Genomic DNA, 21,053 nt, shown 5'->3' with positions numbered 1-21,053 from the left:
TACTAGTTGCCGATAAAATCGGAGGCCTCTACTACATACGCAAATTCAGAGAGTTCGCCCACGCCGTTATAGACTCCGGAACCCCTCCAAAAGTTGCGCCAGACTAAAATTTCCTGATACCAACATTTAGGACACCTCAACATGAAGGATCTACGCGAGGCTGAGAGTAAAGGAACCATACGTGATATTCGTCGAAAGCATCTAGGAGACGACATCACGTGCGACGTGTGCACGACGGCCAAGATGTCTCGGAAGCCTTTCCCCAGGCAATCGACACGTAAATCCAAGCTGCTGGATTTACTTCACTCTAATATGTGTGGACCCTTGCGTGAAACTTCTATTGGTGGAGCAAAATATTTCGTTGATTTCATCGACGATTACTCTCGCTGGTGCGAGGTGAGATTCCTGAAGTCCAAGGACGAGGTAAGCAGAGTCACAAAGAAGTATATTGCTTTAGTGGAGAATCAAAAAGGTCTCACCCTCAAATGTCTACAAACGGATAACGGCACTGAGTACCTTTGCAATGACCTTAACGATTATTTGAAGTCTCGAGGCATCAAGAGGCGCCTGACGATCCCACATAATCCTGAGCAAAACGGGATTGCCGAGCACAAGAATCGCTCTCTATTGGACACCGCTCACTGCTTACTACTTCAATCGGCTCTCTCTTCATTTTTCTGGGCCGAGGCGGTGAATACTGCCAATCATATCAGGAACCGATGCCCCATGAAGTCTAGGGGAAAAAACCCCTTACGAACTTTGGAACGGCGAGATTCCCTACGTCAGTTATTTCCGAGAATTCGGAACCAGAGTATATTGCTTAAATACAAATCCAGGGAAAGGCAAATTATCACCTCGCTCCAAGGAAGGAATACTGATCGGTTACTCCGACGAGTGCAAAGGTTATCGAATTTGGATGACAATGCCCGAAAGATCATAATTTCTCGAGATGTGAAGTTCGCAGGGGACGTCCCTTATTCTATCGATAGTCAAGACTTCGTCGTAGACTTCACAAATCACCAAAGAGATAACGGGATTAACCGAGACATCGGTCCACCCGAAGATCAACGTGAAGACTCTCCCGACGAAAATGAAGATTCTACCAACGACGATAAGAATTCACCCGGCGAAGCTGGCAGTGCTGATTTCCCCGAGCTTGCGCCTTCGGCGAATGGAACACCTGTGCGAGGACCGGGTCGACCTCGCATCGAACGCCGGTAAACGCGGACGCCCCCGCAAACTATTCCACGAAGCTGCTCAACGGGTCGACGCCACAGAATGTCACTCTTGCTTCTAGGCAAAAGTACCGATACGAATGGCTCTCAACGGCCCCGACTCCCACGATTGGCTAAAGATCATGGTTGACGAATTACGTAGCATCATCAAAAACGACACGTGAGAACTCGTCAATCGTCCAAATGACGCTGTTGTTATAGGAAGCCGCATGGTCCTCCGGAACAAGCTTGGGCCTAACAACGAGTTGGAGCGTAAAAAGGCTGGCTCAAGGTTTTTACCAATAACCAGGAGTTCACTTCTCCGAGACTTTCGCTCCGGTCGCCCAATTGAGCTCCATTCGATTGATCGCCACTCTCGCCGCTCGCTACGGTATGAAGATTCGGCAGTTCGATGTTACGACAGCGTACCTGTATGGTGAACTCGGAGGTTCTTATGGAACCACCAGCGCTTTTTGACGATATGCTTAACCACATCATCAAGAACGAAGGAGATAAAATCATCGCCAAGCAAGCAGCTGATATGCTGAAAGAATTCAACTGCGGCAACAAAGTATGCCGACTTAAGAAATCTTTATACGGACTCCGTCAGGCCGGAAAACAATGGCACATCAAGCTGCGTAAAGCCCTGAAAGACTTCGGTGCAACTTCTTCAAATGGTGACCCATGTCTATACTTCAAAGAGCAAGGGAAAAATATCACCCTTATCGCCGTGTATGTTGATGACATTATAGTCGCCTCTCGATGTGCTGATTCCATCTCCCATCTCGCCAAGGTGCTCTCCAGCCGTTTCGACGTCAGGAACCTCGGTTTGGTAAATCAATGTTTGGGCATAAAATTCTCCCTAAACCGCAACCAAGTAACGATAAGTCAGGAGAGCTACATAGACGAATTACTGCGTCGTTTCGGTACGTCAGACGCTAACTCCGTCAACTCTTCCATGGATGTCAACGCTAAACTTTCCAGAGATGCTAATGAGGGTGAACTCGAGGAGGACGTGCCCTACCGAAAACTCGTCGGTTGCCTGACGTATCTAGCAATTACCACCCGACCTGACATCAGCTTCGCCGCCAGCTGCCTTGGACAGTTCAACAACGCTTATGGCAAGGCTCACTGGACTGCTGCCAAAAGGGTCCTGCGCTACCTCAAAAACACCAAGGAACTCGGTCTAGTCTACACCGCCGACCCTCGAGCGCTACGTGGATTCGTGGACTCGGATTGGGGAAACTGCCCCGATAACCGTCGCTCGTACTCTGGATATGTTTTCCTCCTGAGTGGAGGTGCCCTTTCCTGGAAGACTCGAAAGCAACGGACCGTTGCTCTTTCTTCAACCGAGGCAGAGTACATGAGTCTTACTGATGAAGCGAAAGAATCTATCTACTGGACCACCCTCTTGAGTGAACTAGGATTCTGCAAACTCGTAAACATCGTCGTCTACAACGACAACATGGGAGCCTTAAAACTTGGTGAAAATCCCACGCACGGAGTAAATATATCGACATCCGTCATCACTTCGTGCGCAAGAATCTTCGTGATAAACGCCTTCGGATCGAACATGTTTCCTCGGACCGCAACGTGGCCGACTTATTTACCAAGAGCCTACCAAAAGCCAAGATCGAGGGATTCATTCGCGATTGCGGACTTCTACCTACTTAAAAATAATTTTGCACTCGTTTTGAGGGGGAGTGTTAGAATTTAATCTCTCTAATATCACTTAAGTCTTCTATACAAACAAACCAAGACTGATTTCAATTACTATTGCGACACCTGACCTATTCTTTTGTAAGCTTCTCGCGACTCGTCGCCAGTATACGCATGCGCGTCTACTCTATTATATACACTTTTACAGTTTTTTCTTGTTCTCGCACATCCGCTGACACGAGTCTTCTCGACCGTTCGTTCCGCGTTTTATATGTATATTTTGAGTGTGGGTGGGAGTGGCTGGGTGTGAATGGAATTGGGTGAAAGAGTTAGAAAGGGTAGGCGAGTGGCTGGGAATAAGTGACAGAGGGTGAGAGGGCGAAAGAGGGTGGAAATTGGTGAGAAGGTGGATGTAGGTTGGAGAAAGTTGAAGAGGGTAAGAGAGGTTGAGAGAGGTTGCGAAAAGATAGGAAGATAAGAGAGGGTGGGAATGGATGAAAAAGGAGGATATGGATGGGAAAATATAGAAGAGGATGGGGATTCGAGAGGGTGCAAGGGTGGGAAAGGATGGAAAAGAGTGAGAAAGCATGAGATTAAGCAACCATTTGCCTTGGCGGTCACTTATCTCGGACAAGATGACGGCAGAACAAGTCCGACGAGCGTCCGTATCTTAATAAAAATGACACATTTTTGACCAAAAAATTTCTAAAAAAATTTATATCTTTGCAACCAGTGCAACTATCAACTTCGTCGAGGTGTCATTTTACGCGGAAAAATTCACATTTTCGATGACACAGCCATATTTTGAAAAATATGTTCCGTTTCATTTTAAATCATTGTTCCAAATATTCATGAAATCGTGTTAGCTCCGGTAAAGGATACGCAGTAGCGTTCTTTCAGTTTTTTCGTTTTTTCGCTATATTTTCCATATCTTTCGATTAAATTTAAAAAAGATATACTTAGCGAGACGCTACCGCGTCTCTTGATATAGAAACAGTATATTACTAATTTAGTATATATAAAATGTTAATTTAGTATATATAAAAGTTATAAATAAAATAGCTTTAAAACTGTTAATAATTCATAATTATATTTTTTAAGAACAAAGACTTTATTTATAATTTCAATATAACATACATACATATTTTGTCACAATGGTATGAGAGAATCTTTTTTATAAAGGTAATTATATTACACATACGCGTGCATACACACATGCATACACACCGTTTTATAGTATTATATAAAAGTAAAAAAAATAATTTCAAGTAAGCGCTAAAGTAGGCCTTTTTAAAAATTTTAAATTATTATAAAAGATAGTATTGTGCATTGCAGCATTTTTTATGATAAATTGATTTTGTAATTGACGGAAATTGTTGTAGCAGTAAGAGAAAACAATCATTCACAGAAAAATCAAGATATAAAATATTCTTTGATTAAAAACAGAATAAGAAATTATATAAAAAAGAACTGCACTAGATTATATTCAATGATCATTGTTCCTAATTAGTAATAAAACTAATTGTTAATGTATGTATATTCCATTAATATTGTAATATATATGCTGATAAAATTATTATGTTTAGAAAAAAGTTCATGATTTCTCTCTCTATAAAAATACATGAGTAATTATATTAAATAACTATAATATTGGAAAATATAACAGTGGGACACAAAATTCTCTCCAAAGTACGATAATACATTTTCCGAAGATTTTTTTCGCACTAAACACAAAGCCGTTGTCGGAATTTACTTAAAATGTTAGGATTTGAAGTAAATTCAAATGAAAGAGGCCAAAAAAGATGTTTTTGGCCATTTTTAACATTTTTTTGCAGCAAAAAGAAAATTAAATAAACTTAATGGTATCTGAATGAAAGTAATATAATTCAAAAGCTTTCAAAACGAATTTTAGTTCATCACTGTATGACTTTTTTTCATCGAGTTATGCTGTTTAATTTTTAGATGTGTCTGATGATCTGTATAATTTACAAGATAGGTAAATATACTTATATATAACAGCAAATAAAAAATAATTTGTAATATGAATTTACTTGCAAAGAATAGATCCAAAAAGAAAATAGTTTAATCTTTACAAAAAAATGTAATCAGACATCCTGTTGATCCTAAAAATTATTTCATCATTTCTGCATATTAATGCATGTTAGGTCTAATGTCTAATTTCGTGAAAATATTGAATTAAATTAAATCTTTAAATGTATTTCGAAAATTGAGCATTGCAAAAAATGAAGTAAACATTCGCAAGCAAATATATATTTTTTTCTTGTACTGCAGATTATACAAAAATTCAGTCATAATTTGATAAAAAAGTTATACAATGATGAACCAAAATTCGTTTGAAAGCTCTTGAATTATACTTTCAGATGCTATTGAGTTTATTTAGGAACCAGTTTTTTTTTGCCACAAAAATGTTAAAAATGCCATTTTTATTTTAATGTTCTCAAAATCCTAACGTGCTAGGCAAATTTTAACAACGGCATCATGTTCAGCGCGAAATCTTCAGAAAACGTACTATCGTACTTCGAAGAGAAGGAAAAAGTGATTTGTTTGTTCCACTGTGTAATTATGTATTTAAACTAAAAAAAAAAATATATATATATGTATAAGTATTCAACACGGTCCCCCCGATTTTTTAAACGTTTCCGCATAGGTGGCGCCAAGAGTGGGTCTGGGTGAGCCTTAGGCCACCCTTTGGCCTACCTTAAAATTTTAGAAAATTTTAGCATACTATAATTATATTGTCTTATTCTGTCCAAGTTTTCAGCTTTTTTTATGAAGTTATTTTTATAATTCTATAATTAATTTTGAATTCTTCCTTCATAATTAATTTTACACTATATTCGGCTTATCTCTCCCGGAGACTCGATTAAAGCCATTTTTAGCCAAACAATCCAAACAAACATTAAATACATAATAAATATGACCCATCCATATAAACGCTGGCCTACCTATGACCTACCCGCATGAATAGTTCTGGCGCCGCCTATGTATTTCCGACAATTAAAAAAAAAGTATATACAGTGAAAATTAATCTATTATGCAAGCTATAATACACAAAAAAATGTTTTCTTAAAAATATCCATGTCACTTTGAATTTTTTAAATAAAACCATATTTTTTATAAATCGATTCCTCACAATATTTTGCAAAAAAAGTTTATGAGAGTAGGATGAAAAAATGAAGTTTACGAGATATTTTATACTTTAATTTGACATAATCTTACATAAATTCACAATTCACTGGTCAACATTAATTTTGTCACAAAAGGAATGACAGGTCCTTCTGTGATACACGAGTTCACAGTACTGTCATATCTTTTTTGTTTCATAACATTAAAGTTTAAAGTTCAAACTTTAATGTTGAACTCACATAAAGTATTCATCATATTCATCATACTCTGTCATGTCCTGTTTCTTTGTAACAAAGATTTAAAAGATGCTAAAAACGGTTTTTTTAATTTTTGACCTCGTTTTTTTCCAAAAATGTGACGTGATGGAACAGTATGAATTTCAAATTCGTAATCTACGGGAAAAATCCTTTCGAAATGTCCTGTCATTCCTTTTGCGATATAAAAAGTCAAAAAAAATGTTAACTAGTATTAAATATTTCATAAAATACTCATTTTCTAATACCATAATACCTTTATGCATAAAATAATTAAAGTGATCAATTGGTATAAAGAAAATATAATTTTTTGTAAGAAGAAGTATGTAATTTGCAACTAGCAGCTGCATATTTTTTTTAAAAAACAACTGTGTTCTCTTTGATTTATTTTATGAAGAAAAGATTATATAAACATATGCCCTAAACTGCATTGCTTTTAAAATATAAAATATCAAAATTGTGAAAAACAAATCTGTAGAAAAATATGAGGGATATAGATTGATCAGATACATCGAACTTCAAATCTTCGAAATACCAAATAGAATAAAGCGGGTGACTTATTGATACATATAATATTCAATTTTTAAATTAGTTTTTATAGTTCTTAATTCCAATTTTTTTACTTTAACTCGAAAACAATTCATTGTTAAAAAGATGATAAATTTTGTAGTTTTAGTTCGAATTTTTTTAAAATTGTTTTTAGAAAAAATGGTCTCCCATTTTCTCATTAAAAAAATTTAATTTGATTTATCCAAACGGCCTTGGTAGATCTAAAAATATTTCATCGGTACTATGGATTTTTAATATCAAATGTATGTATATAAAAAATTAACATTTTCTTTAAACGTTTCAGAGATTTTAAAAAATTTTATATTATTGTTCATAACTCTGACATTTTGTATTTTGAAAATAAAGCAGTCTAGAACATATGTCTATATAATCTTTTTTTTCATAAAATAAACCAAGGAATATCCCCTTAAATCTCATTTGCCCTCACTTAAGAAGTACTCTATGATATATAATTATATAGTGTTGTGTAAATGCTATATAAATAGCCTCGACATATGATTTTTGCTTCGAAATAATCCCAAGAATCTGATCAGGTGATGTGCTAATTAAAAGACGTTTTGTATAATATATGTCTAAAATAATAATTATTAAATATCACTAGCGAATCCTGGGAGGGGGGAGGGGTTAATAAATCGCCCCTTGCAATTTAAAAAAAATTCGTCGTTGATCCTGGAATAAAAGCTAAGCATGAAAACAAAAAATATTAAATAAATAATTTTGCAGACCCCCCCCCCATTATCGATATCAGGATCCGCTAGTGTTAAATATTAATTAATAAATTTATATTTTAATGGTCTTATACAGAGTATTCCAAAAAAATCGAAACCTTGAAAAACAAAAAATATACGTTTTACAGAAAAAAGTTTCAGACAAAAGTTGTAAGGTTTTAAAAAATATATTTATTGATCTTATCAATTTGACCTTGGATGGCGTTACCAAGATAAGAATAAGGTCACTTTGAATTTCTTAAATGGAACCCTATATTTTTATTACATATTCTTGTAGCTTATCTCGAGAGCTTTTCAAAACACTAAATTAAGTTATTTTTTATAAGGTACTTTCCGAGTTACAAGGCTTGAAAGTTATACCTAACCGCCGGCATTAGCGTTATTTAAATAGGAAACCCTCTTTTTTACTCCAAAATCGGATAAATGGATAATTTTACATGTTTCGACGTGTAGTCGTGTTAGAGTCAACGTATTCCTAAGAGTCATTTGAAAATCGAACTCGTATTGTTTAAGATAAATTGCTCAATAAATCATGATATTATTAAAATGAAAATCTAATAAAAGCCCATTGATTTTTAGGGGTCACATTTAAAAATTCAAAGTACTTCTACAATGTAGTTCTAATTAGATATATAAGAATGTTGTACGTTTTGTATGATATCAATACAAACTAATTATTTATCGCAACTAAAAAATCTTGTCGTAAACTTCATTATTGTTCATGGTTGTGATCTCTTGAATTAGTGAAGGTTTTTCCGTATTCTTCAACATCCTTACATACAGACTTTCTTTCTTCCATTCGTCTTCATTTTTGAAATTTGTTTGAATTGTAATTACGACAAGCCTTTCAAAACTGTAACTTTCAAGCTTTGTAACTCGAAAAATACCTTATAAAAAATAACTTAATTATGTTTTGACAAGTTCTCGAGGTAAGCTACAAGAATAAAAATGTAATAAAAAATATAGGGTTTCATTTAAGTAATTCAAGGTGACCTTAATCTGATCTTGGTAACGTCACCCAAGATCAATAAATATATTTTGTACAACCAGCGCGCGAAAAGTTGCCCTTTACGCACATGATGGGATTTCAGAAAGGGCTCCCTTTCCACGCACCGGTCACACAAAATATCGTAGCCAACATGTACGGGTCATAAATCAGCCGATCGTGCAGATTGTCACACTCGGCTTCGCCTCGTGCGCCAAACTTCCGCACTCTCGGCCGATTTACGATCCCCCGCACTTGTTAGCTAATATACTATTTTAAAACCGTACAACTTTTGTCTGCAACTTTTTTCTGTGAAACGTATATTTTTCGAGATTTTTCAATGTTCCAATCTTTTTGGAACATCCTGTATAATGCATCTTTAAAGAAAATAATTAATGTTATTATATACTTTTTTCTAATAAAGATATTAGATATACTTAAATTACATGTGTTACCAGATATATAAACATCACTTAACATTTTTTCTTTCTTTTTCTCATATGAAATACAAAACATTTAATGTAAAACAATCAAATATTTTTAAGATTTAATTTCTCTCACTATAATATTTTAAAAATGCATACAAATATTTCAGTTTATAAATCTTGCTGCGATCTCGAAAATGTGATTAAAAGAATGCTTTAGAACTCAAAAAATCCTTTACTATATCAAGAACTCTCAAGAACGCATCATCAATTAATAAACAACTTGCTAATTAAATATTTAACTTATTTGTCGTGATCTTAAAAAAAGCCTTTTTAATGTATTTATTTTATTTCTTTGAGAGGATTAAGTCTTGAAAATATTCACAAATTGAAATTTCAGAACATTTTGTTTAGAAAGTTCTAAAATTTTACTGAATATAACACCTGAGATATTTATTTTCATAACTTCAAAAATATATTTGTAGATAAGAAAACATTTACAATAATAAGTTAGGAAAAAGTTTCTTTCCTTTACCTTTTTACTGTAAAATATAGACAGTAATTGTCCTTTTTAATCTATACTGCACTTATTTAGATTTTGAAATATTATGCCACATCATATACTATCGCAATGCAGGAATGATTTTATCTCAATGCAGGAATATACCACAAGAGTTAGTAGTAACTGTTCCATAATAGTGAAATATATTTACATTAAACAAAATATTGTCTCTAATCAGCTTTACGTGGCTTACGTTTGCGAACATTAGGACTACTTGTATCAGTTTTAGTATCCTTATCCTTTTCACTCACTTCAAGTTCCTTTACTTCAGATTCTTTTGTTTCAGGTTCTTCTACTTCAGATTCCTCTTCATCCACTAAATCATCTCCGACGTTTTCAGCAATTTCATCTTCATCCAAACCTCTTTCCTGTGTGGAATTATCCAGTGTACCATCTTGTTTCTTTTTACTTTGCTGTTGCGCAGGTTTTGGTGGATAAATAAAGTCGATCAGGCACACAATAAACTGCACATTATTATGAATATAAGTTATTCTTCCATTTGTTATTCATATGAAATTCGTATTTGCATAAAAGATATCACTCACTAGTCCTAATATTGCACCCAAAATAATTGTTGCAACAGCAAAAATTAAATAACTGCCCCATGTAGGTAATCCGATATCTTCCAAAAGTTTGTTATGAATACCCTAAGATGGAAAAAAATTATTAAATTTAAATACTTTTAACATTATTATACAATTTTGTTTGTAAGAATCAAAGTCAAGCATTTCAATTCCATATATATATATATATATATATATATATATATATATATATATACATATATATATACACATATATTATATTGCTCTATGTATGTGTGTATGCGCGAGCGCGCGCGCGCGCGCACACACACACACACACATTTGCAGAGTACCCTATTTTAAAACTTTAAATTTAACTAAAAGTCAATTATCTTAAAAATTAAATATTTTTGAGAAAAACCGTTCTACATAAGTTATAGAGTTTTGAGGTGGACATAATATCATAACTCAGAATTGCTCTTAAATACCGTTTCTCAAAGATATTTAAAGATTAATCTAACCTTGTTAAATGGAATTACTTTATTTTTATTACATAAATCGCTTCTTCACAGTATTCGATACAAAAAGTTATAAGGGTAGGATGGCTACAAAATGAAGATTACAAGATATTCTATATTTTAATTTGATATAATTTTACATAAACTATGAAATATCTCTTAAGATATTCATTTTTCGATAATTCTACTTTAACTTTTATGCAAAAAATAATGAGAAAAATCAATTGTAAAGAAAACACAGTTGTTTAAAAAAATAAATGTAGCTACTAGGGCAATTTACATACCATCTTTTTAAACAACTTTTTGTTTTTTTTACACCAATTGGTTTCTTTTATTATTTTGTACATAAAAGTATTGAGACAAGATCATCAGAAAATGAATATTTTATGAAATATTTCATAGTTCATATAAGATTATGTCAAACTAAAATATAAAATCTCGTAAATTTTTAATCACTTTTTCATCCTATCCTTATAACTTTTTATGCCGAATATTACGGGGAATTAATTTATGTAAAAAATAGGGTGTTTTGTTTGAGAAACTCTCTCTATGTAGACTTTTAAATAACTTTGAAAAACACCATTCAAAAGCAATTCTGAGTCATAATATATATCCCTCAAAACTATAACTTTTATGTAGAACGTTTTTCTAAACAAAAAAAACCGTTTTATTTTGAATATAATGTAAACTGTAAACTTTAAAATGAGGTAACATTCAGTTTTACATTAACAATAAATGAGAAAATATAAGTTAAAATTAGCATTTTTTAAAATTTAGATAGCGAAAATGATAGTAAACATATGCTAAAATCATAATAATCATAATAATCATAATAATTATATATATATATATATATATATATATTTAAATTGTTAATATAAAATCTACCTTCAGAATCTGAAAATTGCAGAACTCATATAACAACCAAAATATTTAAGAATTTTTTAAAATTATTTATATTAAATCAATTATATTTAGCTAAAACTTCATATTTAAGAATTTTAGGGGCTATTAATTTCAAATTTATTGTCAAAATTTGTAAATTTAAAATAATAGATTCAATATGGCGATCCAAATAACTAACAATTATAAAATACTAAGACTTTAATAAAGCTCTCAATATGAGAAAATTATATTTAAATTCAACAAATTCAAGAAAAATTGAATTCTTTCTTAGAATTGACACACTATCATTCACATATTGTTCATTAAATTATAAAATATTCATATTCAACAAATAGCAGAAATTCTCTCGAACTTGGATTCGCCATTTTAAATTTTCAAAATTTTACTGCAGATTTAAAATCAGAAATCTCGAAAATTTTTACATACCAAATTTCAGCTTTTTATAACTCGTCATTGAATTTATTAAGATTAACTTGGCTGCTAGATTTAATATTGAATTTGTAAATTTGAATTTTTTAATTTTTTAATTTTTGATTTTAAATTTGTAATCCCAAAATCTCTATTGTATATTAAGCTTCAATAAAATATGTTTAAAAAAATTGTGACATAAAAATTTAAGCAATTTAAATTAAACTGTATGTGCACAAAATTATTCCTCATAAAATCTTTTATGTTAAAAAAATAAAAAATATAATTTTTTATCATTTTTGTTTTTATGTTAATATTGATATTCTGATATAATAAAAGTTCTAGAACATTATTCAAAACAAATATAACAATCGCTTAAGGTATCCACTTAATAGAACTATTTTACAAATTATATTTTTTATTAGTTTAAAATTATGCAACTTTTTATTTTTGATTCTAAAATTTTTAACTCCTGCATTAGTAACTAAAGTTTAATAGGTTGTCATTTAATCATAATATACAATATACTGAAATGAAAAGACTGATATGATTACAATAAAAATGAAAAAGAAGTTATCAATCACAAACCAATAAAAATATAAAACAAAATTAATAAAATTTATAAAATAATTCTATTAAATTATACATATCGTCAATCAATTAGGCTCTTTTGTATAAAAACAAATATTAAAAAGGCCATTAAGAGCAAACGTTGTTGACATTAACGAATTTCTATATTTGGTAAATTTAGAAACATGTAAATTATCTATATATTCAAACGAAATTACAAGTGTACGTTTCGGTTCCAATTTGAACCATCTTCAGCACTATTATTTACCTACAAAAAACTGAAATTATTCTTTTTCGTCCTACAATAATTGTCACCAAATTATTTTCAACTGTATAAACATCGGTCATCTATATTGAGTCATTAAATCAAATAACCTGAACAATATATACATATTTGAAGAAAATTTATCAACATATTCATCTAAAATATATATTTGGTCCTATTCTTTCGTTATAGTTGTAATACCTTGTTGACAATGTTATACCCGCTGCATATCTCTTACTAATATTGAAGAAATCGTTCTCCTTTTTTATCCATGAATGTATCGGAACGTATGCTGGTTAAATGACCAAAAGAAAGGATAAACGGATAAAATACCTATAATGATAATCACTCAGTTATATTATTTGTATCAGAACTAAATTTTGATTTTCAACTATGGATATAATATATCTTCAATATTATGTGTCACGCATAAAATACAGTAAATATTCGACTTTTATTCTTTAACATGTTGCTATTATCGGTCTTAGTAGACAACTGACATAGCCAAGAATAAAGTCGACGTGTAACACGTCGAAACGAGACAAACAACCAACCTTGGTAAGCCATATATATACAACATTTATAGACAAACAAGAACCGTTTGAAAAATTCAAAGATAAATGGTTCGTTAATCTATCGGGTGTTGATATCCCAGAAAATATACAAAGTTTTGTACAATTAGGAGAAAATTTTAGTTTGCCTGAAATAAATAATAAAAAACTAACCATGGAGTTCATAAAGAATATTGAGAATAACTTGAAAAAGAAAAAAATTCCAGAGGAAACAATGCATTATTAGATACCGTTCATTCAACATCATAAAGAACATATCAGATTATGCACATCCAAAAAATGAATTTAATGAATATATTTTAGATCTCAATAATATTACCAGTCAATTTCTCAAACAAAACAACAATCTTGTATTTACACGTGCAGATAAGAGAAATATCACTGTTGCTTTAGATAAAAATGTGTACATACAAAAAGTAGAAGAGGTGTTAAATGATAAGAATACATATAACAATATCAAGAAAGACCCTACAAAAAAACTTCTTAACGATCTTCGCGATCTGCTTACAAGATGGAAGAACTCGAATTTCATTTCGTTAGCTTTATATAGAACATTATACAACAGCGACGGTACATTACCAAAAGCTTATGGCCTTCCAAAAGTGCATAAAATAAACTGTCCATACAGAATTATCATCTCATCAATAGATACTCCATTATATGATTTAGAATATTATTTACATAAAACAATACAAAAAAGCATACCCGAATCACTAAGCTTTATTAAAAACAGTTGTCAATTAACAAAAGAACTATCGAATATGCTAATCGAAGATAATTACACCTTAATCTCATTAGACGTTGTGGCATTATTTACCAATATTCCCATAGAATTGGCGATTGAAAGTATTATAAATAGGTGGAATTACATATCTGATAACTGTACAATTCCGAAACAAGAATTTATTATAGCGTTTAGATTCTTACTTAATTCCTCATATTTTACTTTTAATAATAAATGTTATCAACAAATATTTGGTACTCCAATAGAGTCACTATTATCGCCTATTTAAGCTGACATGGTACTACAAGACTTAGAAAATAAAGCTTTAGAGACATTAAAATTTATACCTCCTTTATACGTACGTTATATAGATGACATAGCAATGGCAGTTCCGAATGATTTAACGCGCGAACGATGTGTTAAATACATTTAATTCATTTCATCCAAGACTTAAATTTACCATAGAATTAAGTAATGATAATAAATTAAATTTTTTTAGAATTGACTTTAATTTTACAAAATAATAAAATAATTTGGGATTGGTACCATAAGCCAACATTTTCGGGAAGATATCTAAATTACTTTTTACAGCATCCGTTATGCCAAAAAAGAGGAACAGCCATAGGTTTACTAGATAAAGCCTTTCTACTTTCACATCCTCAGTTCCAAAAAAGAATATCGAATTTATTATTCAACTATTATTAAATAATTTGTTCCCTATTGATTTCATTTTCAAAACCATAAAAGAAAGAGTAAAAATTCTTTGCAACAAAAATGAGATAATTAACAACAATAAAATTAACAAAACTAATGACGACACATTTTATTTCACAATACCATATATTGTAACCTTATCTGAACAATTCAAAAATATTTCAAAAAATTTAAATTTTAAATTAGCCTTTACGAATCCAAATAAATTAAATCATATAATTAAAGTACAAAAAAACAAAACTCAAAGTATAAATAATAATAATGTCGTCTATAAGATTAATTGCAAAGATTGCAACGCTTCTTATGTTGGACAAACAGGCAGACGTTTGATAACGAGAATCTCTGAACATAGATCCCACATAAGACGAAAAACTGATACTAAATCAACTATTATGGAACATAAAATCGAATTTGATCATGAATTTCTTTGGGACGAAGTGGAAATTTTGGATAAAAAACCGAAATATTATAAAAGACTGATATCAGAAATGATTTACATAAATAGACAAGCTAATGGCCTTAATATGCAGACAGATATGGAAGGTTTACATGCAGGATATCTTAACATTATAGATAAACTACTAAAAATCTAATCCTACATATCTTGAGGTAAATACAAAATTTATTCATAATAATAAATATAAAAACAAAAGTTTTTGTTCATCGTTAATTTTACTAAGTAAAAAAGTGTTCTAATTTGTTGACACCATATATATGGCTTACCAAAATTGGTTGTTTGTCTCATTTCGACGTGTGACACGTCGACTTTATTCTTGGCTATGTCAGTTGCCTACTAAGACCGATAATAGCAACATGTTAAAGAATAAAAGTAGAATATTCGCTGTATTTTATGCGTGACACATAATATTGAAGGTATATTATATCCATAGTTGAAAATCAAAATTTAGTTTGGTTCTAATACAAATAATATAACTGAGTGATTATCATTATAGGTGTTTTATCCGTTTATCCTTTCTTTTGGTCATTTAACCAGCATACGTTCCGATACATTCATGGATAAAAAAGGAGAACGATTTTTTCAACATTAGTAAGAGATATGCAGCGGGTATAGCGTTGTCAACAAGGTATTACAACTATAATGAAAGAATAGGACCAAATATATATTTTAGATGAATATGTTGATAAATTTTCTTCAAATATGTATATATTATTCAGATTATTTGATTTAATGACTCAATATAGATGACTGATGTTTATACAGTTGAAAATAATTTGGTGACAATTATTGTAGGACGAAAAAGAATAATTTCAGTTTTTTGTAAATAATAGTTCTGAAGATGGTTCAAATTAGAACTGAAACGTACACTTGTAATTTCGTTTGAATATATAGATAATTTACATGTTTCTAAATTTACCAAATATAGAAATTCGTTAATGTCAACAACGTGTGCTCTTAATTGCCTTTTTAATATTTGTTTTTATACATATTGTATTCATTTTTAGCAGCTCTGTAACTTGTATCATATGAAAATATACACTGGTTAAAAAAATTATCGCAACACGTAATTAATATTAAAATTTCGTATAAATTCAAATAAGCGTATCTCCACAAAAAATTATCATATTTGAAAAAAAAAATTTTTTTTTTTGTTTTAAAGGGTGAAGTCTCTACTTTAAGAAACTTTCGTTCGAATTTGATTTCATCTTTTCTCCCTCTCTCCACCCCTTTAAAAAATAAGGTGTTTTTTTTTCAAAAAATTGCAAAGTTTGACGAACTCTACGGAGTGAAATAAATTTTTTTCGCATATCTTATCCAAATTTTCGTAAAATATGGACTTTTTCCTACAAATTAAAAAAAAAGCAAAATTCGTACGATTTTTTTTGGCAGAGTTACAGCATATCAAAGTTATCTATGCATTTTTGTGCAATTATTACTAATATTAACGATACCAAACGCGCACTAACGATGGTTGCGCGACAAATTGCTAATGAAGATCTCCTTCACCGAATCAGTAATCAAACAATTAGAAGACGTTTACGTGAACGTAGTTTAAGATCGCGAGTTCAATACTTTTTCTCCAAAAGGAAGGATCATACATTTGTTTCATAGATTAGAAGAGGAAAATGTCGAACTTGCGATCTTAAATCACGTTCACGTAAACGTCTTTTAATTGTGTGATCACTGATTCTGTGAGGGAGATCTTCATTAGCAATTTGTCGTGCAATCATCGTTGGTGCGCGTCTGGTACCGCTAATGCTGGTGATAATTGTACAAAAATGCATAGATAACTTTGATATGCCGTAACTCTGCCAAAAAAAATCGTACAAACTTTGTTTTTTTTTTAATTTGTAGGAAAAAGTCCATATTTTACGAAAATTTGGATAAGATTTGCGAAAAAAATTTATTTCACTCCGTAGAGCTCGTCAAATTTTGCAATTTTTTGAAAAAAAAGAAACACAACTTACTTTTTAAAGAGATGGAGAGAGAGGGAGAGGATGAAATCAAAATCGAACAAAAGTTTCTTAAAGTAGAGACTTCACCTTTTAAAACAAAAAAAATTTTTTTTTAAATACGATAATTTTTCGCGGAGATACGCTTATTTGAATTTACGCAAAATTTTGATATTAATTGCGTGTTGCGATAATTTTTTTGACCAGTGTATATAAAATTTAAAAAAAATTTATTTTGTACACTTCCATTATTCAACTATATAGCTTTTGTGAATAAATAACAATATTCACAATAGAGTTTGATTTAAACTATTTATATATATTTCTTATTATTTACTATCTTTAATTTGAGAAATAAAAGATTAGTAGAGGGACACACACTGTATGTCTAAATTATACATGATACATGCATATATTACTTACTCGTAATACTTGAGATAGTTTAAAAAATTGACTTAAAATTGACATATGAAATGAAGTTGGACTCTTCCAACTAGATATTGGATCAACTTTTGTCCATGTCTTTTTGGATACAAATTCAATTAATGAGGCTTCATCTCGTGGACTTCTATATTGCCTAAATATTCCATTGTTTACACTAGAAAGTAAAAACTAAATTTAAAATGTAAAGTCAGAATTAAATATATGTTCTTAAATCTTCTCCACTATTTAAAAAATTTAATTTACAAAGTATAAATAACTTTAATATAAATTAAATATTGATAAAATATATAAAGTATAATATATATGTGTGTGTATAATATATATGTGTATGTGTAGTATACACAACAATAAAGAGTACAATATAAATCATATTTAAAAATTGCAAACTTACTGAAATATTGTAGGTAAAGCTGTAACCATAAATCTACCACTAAGACCTGGAGAATCTGTCACATCTATTTTCCCAACATTAATATTAAGATTCTTCTTTAATGATGCAAGATGCTCCCAGATTGGTTCAAGTGCTTTGCATGCAGGACACCATGGTGCATAACTAATAAAAATTGTAATATAAAAATTCTTATATATACAATAAATTATCATATATGCATAATGAGATCAAAAATAAGTAGTAAGAAAATGTTATAAATTAAAAAATTTAATGAAGCAACACAATATATACAGCAAAAAATATTTTTAAAATCTTTTAAAAATATTTCTTAAAAGATAAAATAATTCTTGAAAATATTTTTAAAATGTTTCTATGTCCACTTTTTCATGTTTAAAAAATATTTTTGAATATAGATTTAAACTAATATTTAAAAAATATGTACCAAATATTTAAGAAAATATTCTGAGTGATAAAGAACATTTTTCAAAATATTTTTAAAAGTTTTTTAAAACATTCTAAAAAATGTTATCACAAAAATTTTTTAAATAGTTTTCAAATATTCCCAAAATCATTTTAAATGTTTTTATGCAATATTTTATAGAAATATTTAGAAATTTTTTTTGAAAACATTCATAATATTTTGTGCTGTATGGTTAATAATGTAACACATATTTTAAAGGTAGCATAAAATAGATAAATAAAATATTTTACAGATTTCTTCCAAATCATCTAGTCTAACAGTGTTATTATACATATAATCTCTATATTATCTGTCGTCTAAAAAGAGCTATAAAATTCAAAACTTTAAAAGATGAGAGATAATATGGAAACAGAAAAATATAGTTTATAATAATACTATTGGACTAGAAAGTACACATAATATTTAATATGTAGCGATGCTTCTTACATACAGGACTAAATAATTTGGAAGAAATCAGTAACAGGATAAATGGGCTTTATTATCGCAATAGCCTATAAAAGAATTTTAGAATTTTCTCTAAAAATATAGTTTCTGAAAATAAATTTATATTTTAATACGACAAAGATCTAAAGAACATCTCATATATTATCGAATAATTTCTCAATGTAGACAATATTAATTTTCTTGAATAGCCTTCTCAAAATCCAGATCCTATAGAACACTTACAGGGTAAATTGAATACCAAAATTAAAGAAAAAAAACTTTAAATAATACAGAATAGCTTTATTTGAGGAATGAAATTGAGCAAAAATGTTATAAAAACATTAGCTGATTCTATGCCATGGCATTTAGAAGCTTTGATAAAACTAAATAGAGGTCCATCACATTACTAATTATAAATTATTTATGTTATAAAACTTTCTGAAAATTGTTTCATCACATAATTACTTATTTATGAAAAATGATCAAATTATATAATAAAACTGCAATAAGATAAAATGCAGTTGTTTTGTAAAGTATAGTTTGTTTACATATTTATTAGCTTTAAAATATATGCATTACATTATTACTATTGTATTGCTTCATTAAATAAATTTTAGTTTATGACATTTTAATACTGACTACTTCATTTTGATTCCACTGTATATTTGTACAGAGAGAATGTCCTGTAAAAACTGAATCAATGCTTCAGAATAGATTCCTGGGATCATTTGGAGATTATGTTTCCTCAGCAAAAATGTCAAAAAAGTTATAATTTTTTGTATGTTCCCAATTTTTGTCATCATATGTCTTTATATAACTCTAAAACACTTACATTAAAATTTTATTAAAATAAACTTTACTTGCAACTAATTGAAGAATTTGATTTTGTTAATATTTTATTTTCACTTACTTAGTTTACAAAAAAACCCTGTATTTTCAATCGCTTATAAGTCAAAAATTATTCATATCAACATTTTTGTTGAAGAAAAATCATCTCCAAATGATCCTAGGAATCTACCCTTAAGCGTTGATCCTTTACAGGACATTCTGTATACATAATTTGATAGAGTATAATATTAATGAGTGTTTACTAACAAAACAATGTGTAAAAATTTAGTATAAATATATATGAAAAGAATAATTTTATTTTTTAGATTATAAAGCTATATTATATCTCTTATCAAACATTTATTTTTATATTTTACATTCCAGATTAAAATTTCAATATCTATTAATAACATTCGAATATTGATTGTTTGTTATGCTATCAACACTATATAACGACAATCATCAATTCGAACGAGTAAACTTACAATTCAATCATCCATTCTCCCTTGAGCATGAGATCCCAATTATCCTCGTTGAGTTGTTGCACTAAGCTACTCTCGGTTTGTTGCTGTGCGTTCGCACTTGCATATGCAGATAATAATGCAATGTAGATGATACAAAATACAGGACCCATTTCGACAAACAATATATTTTATCTTTGACAACTACGAATGCCAACCGGCATCGTTATACAACGCCAACTCGCCAACCGCCGAACCAGAGAGAAACCTAAGAGCGGCCACCGGGATTCAGCGACCGCGTGTACTAGTGTGTCCCCTGACAAAGTGGACATAAACTATGTCGTGACGCTCGGTAAAAAAGACGGTAAATGATTCCATGATATGGTTCATGTCCGAACTATTAAGCTAAGAACCAGGGGGTCGATTGTGTAACTTTTTCTAAAGTGAAAACGTGAAAAGTGAAAAATTTCCACCAATCACGCATTGATTTTAAAATAAAATCGATGTGTGATTGGAAGAAATTTTTCACTTTTCACATTTTTACTTTAGAAAAAATTACACAATCGACCCCCATATTGAGAACCGAACAGCTAATTGTGAGTCAGACAAGGACCAACGATCTATCGCTCTGGCTTTGTCTCATGTAACATCCCGTCATTTTTTCGAAACTATATTTTTGTGCGCTACGAATCCTTTTGAATAATTACTTAAGGGTCAACAGGCGACATGGTGGAGACGCCTATCGGCCGGCCGGGAATTACAGATTCTTATTTTCCAGATATTAGCCAAAATATTGAATAAATCTTATTAAATTTAGGATATTCTTAATCAGTAAGCTCATTTGTAGTCCTCTAAAGAGCTATTTTAT

At 30.3% G+C, this 21,053-nt stretch overlaps 1 protein-coding gene across 1 annotated transcript; it reads right to left on the bottom strand.

The window, feature by feature from the left end:
* Positions 1-6,073: 6,073 nt before the first annotated feature.
* On the bottom strand, positions 6,074-20,468 carry LOC114935447 (thioredoxin-related transmembrane protein 1). The gene is made up of 5 exons (XM_029308293.2): positions 20,210-20,468; positions 17,993-18,154; positions 17,581-17,755; positions 10,090-10,191; positions 6,074-10,008 (listed from the first exon to the last, which is right to left on the bottom strand). The coding sequence occupies exons 1-5, from the start codon at positions 20,356-20,358 to the stop codon at positions 9,715-9,717; spliced, it is 882 nt and encodes a 293-aa protein (XP_029164126.1). The 5' UTR covers positions 20,359-20,468; the 3' UTR covers positions 6,074-9,714.
* Between the last annotated feature and the right edge of the window lie 585 nt (positions 20,469-21,053).

Source organism: Nylanderia fulva, unplaced genomic scaffold (genome assembly GCF_048542155.1).
Source record: "Nylanderia fulva isolate GAGA-0341 unplaced genomic scaffold, ASM4854215v1 Scaffold177, whole genome shotgun sequence".
Lineage (NCBI taxonomy): Eukaryota > Metazoa > Arthropoda > Insecta > Hymenoptera > Formicidae > Nylanderia > Nylanderia fulva.
This window is presented reverse-complemented; position numbering and strand designations above follow the sequence as displayed.

What these genes read in the sequence shown, in the direction of transcription:
- LOC114935447 (XM_029308293.2), bottom strand. Translation starts at nt 20,358, where the DNA reads ATGGGTCCTGTATTTTGTATCATCTACATTGCATTATTATCTGCATAT. An exon ending in GGAGAATGGATGATTGAATT is followed by an intron (nt 18,155 to 20,209) that starts GTAAGTTTACTC and finishes AATTTTTATTAG; the next exon opens with TTATGCACCATGGTGTCCTG. An exon ending in TGGGTGCAATATTAGGACTA is followed by an intron (nt 10,009 to 10,089) that starts GTGAGTGATATC and finishes AATAATGTGCAG; the next exon opens with TTTATTGTGTGCCTGATCGA.